General features: G+C 34.0%; 2 protein-coding genes across 2 annotated transcripts; both read left to right on the top strand.

Moving 5' to 3' along the window:
- Window positions 1-512: 512 nt before the first annotated feature.
- Window positions 513-2,692, top strand: LOC113338595. The gene is made up of 3 exons (XM_026583979.1): window positions 513-936; window positions 987-2,317; window positions 2,426-2,692. The coding sequence occupies exons 1-3, from the start codon at window positions 513-515 to the stop codon at window positions 2,690-2,692; spliced, it is 2,022 nt and encodes a 673-aa protein (XP_026439764.1).
- Window positions 2,693-8,436: 5,744 nt separating this feature from the next.
- LOC113338594 lies at window positions 8,437-9,881 on the top strand. Its single transcript, XM_026583978.1, has 7 exons — window positions 8,437-8,527; window positions 8,615-8,839; window positions 8,920-9,001; window positions 9,087-9,219; window positions 9,376-9,458; window positions 9,543-9,684; window positions 9,768-9,881. The coding sequence occupies exons 1-7, from the start codon at window positions 8,437-8,439 to the stop codon at window positions 9,879-9,881; spliced, it is 870 nt and encodes a 289-aa protein (XP_026439763.1).
- The last annotated feature ends 1,680 nt before the right edge of the window (window positions 9,882-11,561 follow it).

The raw sequence follows: 11,561 nt of genomic DNA, 5'->3' as shown, positions 1-11,561 counted from the left end.
TGTTGGAGGATTTTCGATTTTGACATTCAGTACCTGATCCATCCGTTGAGCGTCTTCCTTACCATTTGGAAGGTGAACACCAAGTAATATTTCGTGATACAGATGAACTAGAAGATGTCTTAGACAGCCCAAGTGCGAAATGCACAAAATTTTTGGAATGGTTTGAAGAAAATAAGAAGTATCCAGAGGCAAGGGATATAACTTATGCAGATTTTCCATCTGAATTTGTTTGGGACAACACTATTAAAGAATGTCGACCAAGGATAAGAGGGAATGTTGTGGGCAGGTTGTATAACGCTCACCCGAATTCAGGAGAAAGATATTTCCTCCGTATCCTGTTGAATGTTTGCAAAGGTGCACGCAGCTACGAGGAACTCAAAACTGTTGGTGGGACTACTCATGCTACTTTCTGAGACACATGCGTGGCTCTTGGATTTCTCTCAGATGACAGTGAATGGCATCTCGGACTAATAGAAGCATCGACATATAGCACGGGAAAATTGTTGAGCCAAATGTTTGTTGCAATGTTAATTTTTTGTGAGGTAACTGATCCAAAAAGATTATGGGAAGAAAACTGGAGTTTGTTATCTGAAGGCATCGAGAAACAAGAGAGAAAGAAAAGACGCAATTTACATCTGGATCTTGATGAAGCCGAGTTTAAAAATCTAACCTTAATTGACATCGAAGAGATAATGGGGAGAAATAGCAGAACTCTTAAGGAGTTTCCATCGATTCCTTTCCTAAACAAAGAAAAACAATATGCTTACAAAAATAAATTAATAGATGAGGAGCTAGCTTATGATACGGAAAAACTACGGAATGAGCATATTAGACTGAAGAATGGTTTGAATACGGTTCAGCGAGAAATATTTGATGTTGTTAGACAGTCAATTAAAAAAGGGGACGGTGGATTATTCTTTGTTTATGGGAGCGGTGGTACTGGAAAAATTATCTTTGGAACACCATAATAACCGCCTTGCGTGCAGAATCTAAAGTTGTCCTGGCTGTTGCATCATCGGGCATAGCATCATTGTTGCTTCCCGGGGGGAGGACTGCCCATTCTCGGTTGAAGATACCAATAACTTTGGAAGACAACTCCACATGCGATATTAGTCATGGAACTCAGTTGGCAGGGTTGATAAAAAAAGCTGAAATAGTAATCTGGGATGAAGCACCGATGATTCACAGACATGCTTTTGAAGCTCTAGAACGAACGGTGAAAGATCTCATGAATGAGAGAAAGGACAAGACAAAGGAAAAACTGTTTGGCGTAAAAACTCTTCTGTTTGGAGGAGACTTTAGACAGATATTACCGGTAATTCGTGGTGGAAGCCGAGAAAATATTATCGATGCTTCAATTAGTAGGTCAAGGTTATGGAAACATTTCCATGTATTTGAGTTGTCTAAGAACATGTGGTTGTTGCATGGAAATTGTAATTCTGCTGAAAAACAATCAATATCCGAATTCAGCAAGTGGATTTTGGATCTTGGGGATGGAAAACTACCAGCAAAAGCAATAGAGGGTGAAGACGATAAGCCAACTTGGATTAAGATACCCGATGACCTGTTGATTGAGAGTGGTGAAAATCCCATCAAAATTATAGTTCAGGCCATTTATCCTGGACTGCTTGATAAAATTGAGGATTGGGATTATCTAAGGAAGAGGTGCATCTTAACCCCGAAGAATGACATTGTTGACCAAATAAATGACTATGTGGTTTCCATGCATCCAGGTAAAGATCACGTCTTTCTAAGTTTTGATTCAATTAGTCCACAGTCGTATGATTTTGAAAATGCAGAGCTGTTATACAACCAGGAATACCTGAATAGTCAGAAACTATCAGGATTACCTAATCATGTGCTTCGATTGAAGCTTAATGTACCAGTAATGCTTACAAGAAATAAAAATACAAGGGCGGGTCTTTGCAACGGTAAAACACTTATTGTTACCAGGATCATGGCAAGAACTATTCAAGTTAAGATTATAACTGGAAGTGCTGCTGGTAAGAGTGCTGTAGTTTCAAGAATAGTCATACAACCAACAGAGACGCACCTTCCTTTTATCCTGAGAAGGGTGCAGTTTCCTATTAAAGTATGTTTCTCAATGACAATTAACAAGAGCCAGGGCCAGAGCATCGACAATGTAGGGATCTATCTTCCGAACCCAATTTTCTATCATGGACAGCTCTATGTTGCAGTCTCCAAAAAAACTAGCCGAAGTGGATTGAAAATTAAAATTGATAAGACAAAGGATATCGTACCAGAAGGGTATACTCAGAATGTGGTGTACAGGGAAATATTCACAAATTTACACCAGGTCAGTAATATATTAAAACTTTCTTTGTTGAGCCTTATAGATAAATGATATGTTTAGTTATTTTACCTTATTTATATAACAACTTTACTTATAATTTTACCAATACAGAAGCATAAAACACACCAGATCCAGGAAATTTCATCTGATAGGAGTCACTTGGAAGGGGATCAAGAAATCGATGAAGAAATGACACCATTGATCGAAGATAGTGGTGACGAATTCTCGGCATTCAACAATAGAATGATCGAAGATAGTGGTGACGAATTCTCGGCATTCAACAATATAGTGATCGAAGATAGTGGTAGTGAAAAAGGAGATCAAGAGAGTGATGAAGAAATGGCATTGTTTGTCGAAGATAGTGATGACGAATATTAGGGATCAACAACACTGGAAAGTGATAATTATAAGGAACATCTGAGAATCATTACCTGTTTAATTTAATTTAATTTAATTTTTATTTTTTTGTTTCGTTTGCAATGGAATTCCAAAGGCTCCAAAACTTTTTTGTCAAGGATTTTTTTTTTAAATCTTTATATATGCCAGATTGCTGAGAACAAATTAAATTTTGTTCAATAGAAATTTTGTGTAACAACTGCAGGTACAATCCTACGTCTAGCACAAATGAAAATCAATAAATCCCTTATAAGAGACACCGATCAAAAAAAAAGAAAAACTACAGAATGAGACTGTTAAATTGAACTGAATCAAGTACAGAAACATTATCATTCATAGAAACGTGCAGACTCATTTATACGTTCCCAAAAATAAGGATATGATAGATATCAATATATCTTGAAGATGACGCAATATTCTTATCAAAATCTACACATTTCATAATTTGATTAACAGAAATTATATATACAATATTTATTCCTATCGAAGGCTAGCTATATGATTTGTTACTTCTCCATCAAAAAGAAATAAATCATTAAACCATATTTCAAGCTAGTTTTACTAATCAACAAGAATAAGAACCAAAAGATGACAAAATTCAGAATTCTTCGAACATGGGATACCAAAAAATCAGACACCGACGAATTTTACAACTTTCATATGATTTTTCTCAATGAATCTGTAAGTTATTATATATTTTTTTAATGTAATTTATGATTAATTCTTTTGCAGAAACTAATGAAACAGTCAACAGGAAGAACAAATACATGCTGTCGTATCCAAAGATCATTACAAAAATCACGCCCAAAAACTTCAGGAGCAGAATCTGATAACTATCACCGGCTTCACAGTTTCGGAGATCAAACATAAATGGAAACCTATTCCAGGAAATCTGATATTACACTTCACCGACCATACACATGTTACCGTGGAGACCATGGACAACAAAAAAATCCCGATGTATGGATTTGTTCTAACGGATCTAAAGGAACTCAATGAAAGAAACAACGACTTTACTCATTATACAGGTGACTTATTATACATCACCTTTTTGTAATTTCTTATATCACTTTCTTGATTAATTAGTTTCTTATACCACAATATTGTTCATGTAGATGTCATGGGAATACTGGTGGGTATATCGGAATCAACATTTGGATCCCAAACATCTAACCAGTCTGCAATTACAAGGGAAATTTTAATACATGATGGATACGGAAACTTGACTAGAGTTACTCTCTGGGGAGATGCTGCTAGACAAATCAAATAAAAATATTTAGATGATACCGACAGATACATCATTTTGATAATCACTTCAACCCTGGTGGAGAAATTCAATAGTAAGCCATGATAACTTATTCCAAATGATAACGCCTATATTTATAAGATGAAATAATCATTAATTAATTAAAATTTCAGATATGTATTGTCTTTCCACTACAATTGCTACAAAAATATTTGTGGATTTGGCCATACCATAAGTAGATGACATGCGAAACAGGTAACTATTAGATCTGTTTGCTAAAATGGATTGTTTTGATATGATTAGACTACATATAAAGACACTAATATTGTTCAACGAATAGATGTGGACCTTACTTGCCAGTAAAGCTTATTGATTATGAAAGGAAGCAAGAAAAACCAATAGAAGAAATGTTTTTTCAAAACAGAATGACGCTACGAGAAGGATGCAGATTAATCCACAATGAAGAGAATTTGGTAAGATCCACACATACTTATAGTTGATTGGTAACAATATAATAAGATCATTGGTTGCTAATGTAATATACAAAATAGGGAATGATCTTTACTTGCAAGGGAAAAATAGTTCGCATTGTACCGAATTCAACGTGGTATTATTTAGCATGTCCGAAGTGCAATTCAATGGAAAACACGAGCTTAACTGGAAGAGAATGGGGTGCCCCATGCGATTGCACGATCAAAACACATGTACCAAGGTAACAATATTAATGCAAACATCTTACCGTGAAACCAAATTGCATTAAGATACTAAAAAAATGACTGGTGGAATGCTTACGCAGGTACAAGTTAGAATTCCGAATACATGATGAATCTGGAACTGGGACTGGAACATTTGTTATCGTGGGATCGATTGCTGAATCTCTTTTAAATGACAATGCATGGATCTCAAAGTTTATGCGATATAATGCCATGATGAAAATGGTACATTACAACCATGGCAATACATAACATGCTTACTGATTTTGCTACCATATGATAACATCAAACTAAAAAAAAAAATTGCAGAAAAGCTTGCAGAAGATGTATCTGAAATATTATTTACTTTGGATCGCACATACATATTCGAAATCCGGATTGTAGGGGAAAACCGAACTGTCTACCGGACTGTTTTTGTGCAACGCATATATCCTATCAATCATGAATAAGAAGATAAGTATCAAAGGCTACAAGAGGTTGAAAAACAAAAAATGCAACAGTACCACAAGCCGCAGACACCATCAAAATTTGATAGGACAACTGCGCATTTTCAAGATCCGTTGACCCCTTTGAAAATCACGATTATGGAAAATACTAACCTTCAAGAAGAAACACAGAATGCTGGGATGAAGAAATTACAGGAAGAAAAACAAAGCACTGAGATGGAGACATTAGAAGACAAATTATTTATAAATTGTTGGTTCAATTATTGGTTTGAGATTATTTCATAAATTATAAACCTTATGTTTCATTTATTTATTAGTGGAAGTTCATTATTTGTTTCGCAAATATGACTATTTAACTCAGACAGACTGAGTACAATAATTTCAGCCATTTACATATACAATGATCAATAACGTTGGAAACGTGTCATTAACAGTCCATGAAGAACCATTAAACCAATCTACGAGCCCATCAACTTAGTTGAGTCACTTAGTTTTTTGTCACTTAAAAGACTAATTCCAGCCATTTCCCTACTTTTCAGAGTATTGCACATTCCTACACTGGATGTTTTTGAGAAAATATTGCACATTCCTTCCAAATCTTCAAATATATTTCAAATATATTAAATTCCTTTAAAATCTTCTACTAAATCTATATATCTAACTAAATTTTATTCGTACAAATCTATCAAAATGAAAAATATACTATCAACAAGAAAATATATTTCAGATATTACCATTTGTAATATTTTATTCGTACCAATCTGCTCTATCAAATGACCATTTCTAAAATCCTCTGCTAAATCTATATCTAACTAACTAAATTTTATTCGTACCAATCTATCTATTATATTCGTACTAATCTACCAATACGTGATTAACAAGAAAACAACCCTAAACAAGATTCGATTTATTCGATTTTTGTAGTTATTCGATTTTTGTAGTTATCTGAAGAACACGAAGAACGGACCTACACCAGCAGTCGTTTTCCTACAGTAATAACGACTCAGACCTTTGGGTCGTACATCAGGCAGACTTATTTGCTACAACGTTTACGACACAGCTGCAGCAGTCTTATTTTGTCACTGAGGGTCGTAGTTCTCTGGTTTGTAACAAATATAATTGTTACAAACCCGGTTTTATTGTATTTCTCATATTCTCATCATTTGTAAACCATTTTTGAGCATCAATGCAATTCTTTGAGAGGTTTTCCAACATGATGAGCGGCTAATTCTCTCGTAACTTAATAACCATAATAACCATAATGAGCGTCTTTCTAAGTTTTCATGCATCCAAATAAATGACATTGTTGACCCCGAAGAATGACATTGTTCTTTCTCGTATCTTAACCCCGAAGAATGACATTGTTGACCAAATAAATGACTATGTGGTTTCCATGCATCCAGGTAAAGATCACGTCTTTCTAAGTTTTGATTCAATTAGTCCACAGTCGTATGATTTTGAAAATGCAGAGCTGTTATACAACCAGGAATACCTGAATAGTCAGAAACTATCAGGATTACCTAATCATGTGCTTCGATTGAAGCTTAATGTACCAGTAATGCTTACAAGAAATAAAAATACAAGGGCGGGTCTTTGCAACGGTAAAACACTTATTGTTACCAGGATCATGGCAAGAACTATTCAAGTTAAGATTATAACTGGAAGTGCTGCTGGTAAGAGTGCTGTAGTTTCAAGAATAGTCATACAACCAACAGAGACGCACCTTCCTTTTATCCTGAGAAGGGTGCAGTTTCCTATTAAAGTATGTTTCTCAATGACAATTAACAAGAGCCAGGGCCAGAGCATCGACAATGTAGGGATCTATCTTCCGAACCCAATTTTCTATCATGGACAGCTCTATGTTGCAGTCTCCAAAAAAACTAGCCGAAGTGGATTGAAAATTAAAATTGATAAGACAAAGGATATCGTACCAGAAGGGTATACTCAGAATGTGGTGTACAGGGAAATATTCACAAATTTACACCAGGTCAGTAATATATTAAAACTTTCTTTGTTGAGCCTTATAGATAAATGATATGTTTAGTTATTTTACCTTATTTATATAACAACTTTACTTATAATTTTACCAATACAGAAGCATAAAACACACCAGATCCAGGAAATTTCATCTGATAGGAGTCACTTGGAAGGGGATCAAGAAATCGATGAAGAAATGACACCATTGATCGAAGATAGTGGTGACGAATTCTCGGCATTCAACAATAGAATGATCGAAGATAGTGGTGACGAATTCTCGGCATTCAATAATATAGTGATCGAAGATAGTGGTAGTGAAAAAGGAGATCAAGAGAGTGATGAAGAAATGGCATTGTTTGTCGAAGATAGTGATGACGAATATTAGGGATCAACAACACTGGACAGTGATAATTATAAGGAACATTTGAGAATCATTACCTGTTTAACTTAATTTCATTTCATTTTTATTTTTTTTGTTTCGTTTGCAATGGAATTTCAAAGGCTCCAAAACTTTTTTTGTCAAGGATTTTTTTTTTTAAATCTTTATATATGCCAGATTGCTGAGAACAAATTAAATTTTTTTCAATAGAAATTTTGTGTAACAATTGCAGGTACAATCCTACGTCTAGCACAAATGAAAATCAATAAATCCCTTATAAGAGACACCGATCAAAAAAAAAAGAAAAACTACAGAATGAGACTGTTAAATTGAACTGAATCAAGTACAGAAACATTATCATTCATAGAAACGTGCAGACTCATTTATACGTTCCCAAAAATAAGGATATGATAGATATCAATATATCTTGAAGATGACGCAATATTCTTATCAAAATCTACACATTTCATAATTTGATTAACAGAAATTATATATACAATATTTATTCTTATCGAAGTCTAGCTATCTGATTTGTTACTTCTCCATCAAAAAGAAATAAATCATTAAACCATATTTCAAGTTAGTTTTATTAATCAACAAGAATAAGAACCAAAAGATGAAAAAATTCAGAATTCTTCGAACATGGGATACCAAAAAATCAGACACCGACGCATTTTACAACTTTCATATGATTTTGCTCAATGAATCTGTAAGTTATTATATATTTTTTTAATGTAATTTATGATTAATTATTTTGCAGAAACTAATGAAACAGTCAACAGGAAGAACAACTACATGCTGTCGTATCCAAAGATCATTACAAAAATCACGCCCAAAAACTTCAGGAGTAGAATCTGATAACTATCACCGGCTTCACAGTTTCGGAGATCAAACATAAATGGAAACCTATTCCAGGAAATATGATATTACACTTCACCGACCATACACATGTTACCGTGGAGACCATGGACAACAAAAAAATCCCGATGTATGGATTTGTTCTAACGGATCTAAAGGAACTCAATGAAAGAAACAATGACTTTACTCATTATACAGGTGACTTATTAGACATCACCTTTTTGTAATTTCTTATATCACTTTCTTGATTAATTAGTTTCTTATACCACAATATTTTTCATGTAGATGTCATGGGAATACTGGTGGGTATATCAGAATCAACATTTGGATCCCAAACATCTAACCAGTCTGCAATTACAAGGGAAATTTTAATACATGATGGATACGGAAACTTGACTAGAGTTACTCTCTGGGGAGATGCTGCTAGACAAATCAAAGAAAAATATTTAGATGATACCGACAGATACATCGTTCTGATAATCACTTCAACCCTGGTGGAGAAATTTAATAGTAAGCCATGATAACTTATTCCAAATGATAACGCCTATATTTATAAGATGAAATAATCATTAATTAATCAAAATTTTCAGATATGTATTGTCTTTCCACTAAAATTGCTACAAAAATATTTGTGGATTTGGCCATACCAGAAGTAGATGACATGCGAAACAGGTAACTATTAGATCTGTTTGCTAAAATGGATTGTTTTGATATGATTAGACTACATATAAAGACACTAATATTGTTCAACGAATAGATGTGGACCTTACTTGCCAGTAAAGCTTATTGATTATGAAAGGAAGCAAGAAAAACCAATAGAAGAAATGCTTTTTCAAAAAAGAATGACGCTACGAGAAGGATGCATATTAATCCACAATGAAGATAATTTGGTAAGATCCACACATACTTGTAGTTGATTGGTAACAATATAATAAGATCATTGGTTGCTAATGTAATATACAAAATAGGGAATGATCTTTACTTTCAAGGGAAAAATAGTTCGCATTGTACCGAATTCAACTTGGTATTATTTAGCATGTCTGAAGTGCAATTCAATGGAAAACACGAGCTTAACTGGAAGAGAATGGGGTGTCCCATGTGATTGCACGATCAAAACACATGTACCAAGGTAACAATATTAATGCAAACATCTTACTGTGAAACCAAATTGCATTGAGATACTAAAAAAATGACTGGTGGAATGCTTACGCAGGTACAAGTTAGAATTACGAATACATGATGAATCTGGAACTGGGACTGGAACATTTGTTATCGTGGGATCGGTTTCTGAATCTCTTTTCAATGACAATGCATGGATCTCAAAGTTTATGCGATATAATGCCATGATGAAAAAGGTACATTACAACCATGGCAATACATAACATGCTTACTGATTTTGCTACCATATGATAACATCAAACTAAAAAAAAAATTGCAGAAAAGATTGGCAGAAGATGTATCTGAAATATTATTTACTTTGGATCGCACATACATATTCGAAATCCGGATTGTAGGGGAAAACCGAACTGGCTACCGGACTGTTTTTGTGTAACGCATATATCCTATCAATCATGAATTAGAAGATAAGTATCAAAGGTTACAAGAGGTTGAAAAACAAAAAATGCAACAGTACCACAAGCCGCAGACACCATCAGAATTTGATAGGACAACTGCGCATTTTCAAGATCCGTTGACCCCTTTGAAAATCACGATTATGGAAAATACTAACCTTCAAGAAGAAACACAGAATGCTGGGATGAAGAAAATTACAGGAAGAAAAACAAAGCACTGAGATGGAGACAGATTAGAAGACAAATTATTTATAAATTGTTGGTTCAATTATTGGTTTGAGATTATTTCATAAATTATAAACCTTATGTTTCATTTATTTATTAGTGGAAGTTCATTATTTGTTTCGCAAATATGACTATTTAACTCAGACAGACTGAGTACAATAATTTCAGCCATTTACATATACAATGATCAATAACGTTGGAAACGTGTCATTAACAGTCCATGAAGAACCATTAAACCAATCTACGAGCCCATCAACTTAGTTGAGTCACTTAGTTTTTTGTCACTTAAAAGACTAATTCCATCCATTTCCCTACTTTTCAGAGTATTGCACATTCCTACACTGGATGTTTTTGAGAAAATATTGCACATTCCTTCCAAATCTTCAAATATATTTCAAATATATTAAAATTCCTTTAAAATCTTCTACTAAATCTATATATCTAACTAAATTTTATTCGTACAAATCTATCAAAATGAAAAATATACTATCAACAAGAAAATATATTTCAGATATTACCATTTGTAATATTTTATTCGTACCAATCTGCTCTATCAAATGACCATTTCTAAAATCCTCTGCTTAATCTATATCTAACTAACTAAATTTTATTTGTACCAATATATCTATTATATTCGTACTAATCTACCAATACGTGATTAACAAGAAAACAACCCTAAACAAGATTCGATTTATTCGATTTTTGTAGTTATTCGATTTTTTGTAGTTATCTGAAGAACACGAAGAACGGACCTACACCAGCAGTCGTTTTCCTACAGTAATAACGACTCAGACCTTTGGGTCGTACATCAGGCAGACTTATTTGCTACAACGTTTACGACACAGCTGCAGCAGTCTTATTTTGTCACTGAGGGTCGTAGTTCTCTGGTTTGTAACAAATATAATTGTTACAAACCCGGTTTTATTGTATTTCTCATATTCTCATCATTTGTAAACCATTTTTGAGCATCAATGCAATTCTTTGAGAGGTTTTCCAACATGATGAGCGGCTAATTCTCTCGTAACTTAATAACCATAATAACCATAATGAGCGTCTTTCTAAGTTTTCATGCATCCAAATAAATGACATTGTTGACCCCGAAGAATGACATTGTTCTTTCTCGTATCTTAACCCCGAAGAATGACATTGTTGACCAAATAAATGACTATGTGGTTTCCATGCATCCAGGTAAAGATCACGTCTTTCTAAGTTTTGATTCAATTAGTCCACAGTCGTATGATTTTGAAAATGCAGAGCTGTTATACAACCAGGAATACCTGAATAGTCAGAAACTATCAGGATTACCTAATCATGTGCTTCGATTGAAGCTTAATGTACCAGTAATGCTTACAAGAAATAAAAATACAAGGGCGGGTCTTTGCAACGGTAAAACACTTATTGTTACCAGGATCATGGCAAGAACTATTCAAGTTAAG

This window comes from Papaver somniferum, unplaced genomic scaffold (assembly GCF_003573695.1).
Source record: "Papaver somniferum cultivar HN1 unplaced genomic scaffold, ASM357369v1 unplaced-scaffold_19, whole genome shotgun sequence".
In the NCBI taxonomy this organism is placed as follows: domain Eukaryota; kingdom Viridiplantae; phylum Streptophyta; class Magnoliopsida; order Ranunculales; family Papaveraceae; genus Papaver; species Papaver somniferum.
This window is presented reverse-complemented; position numbering and strand designations above follow the sequence as displayed.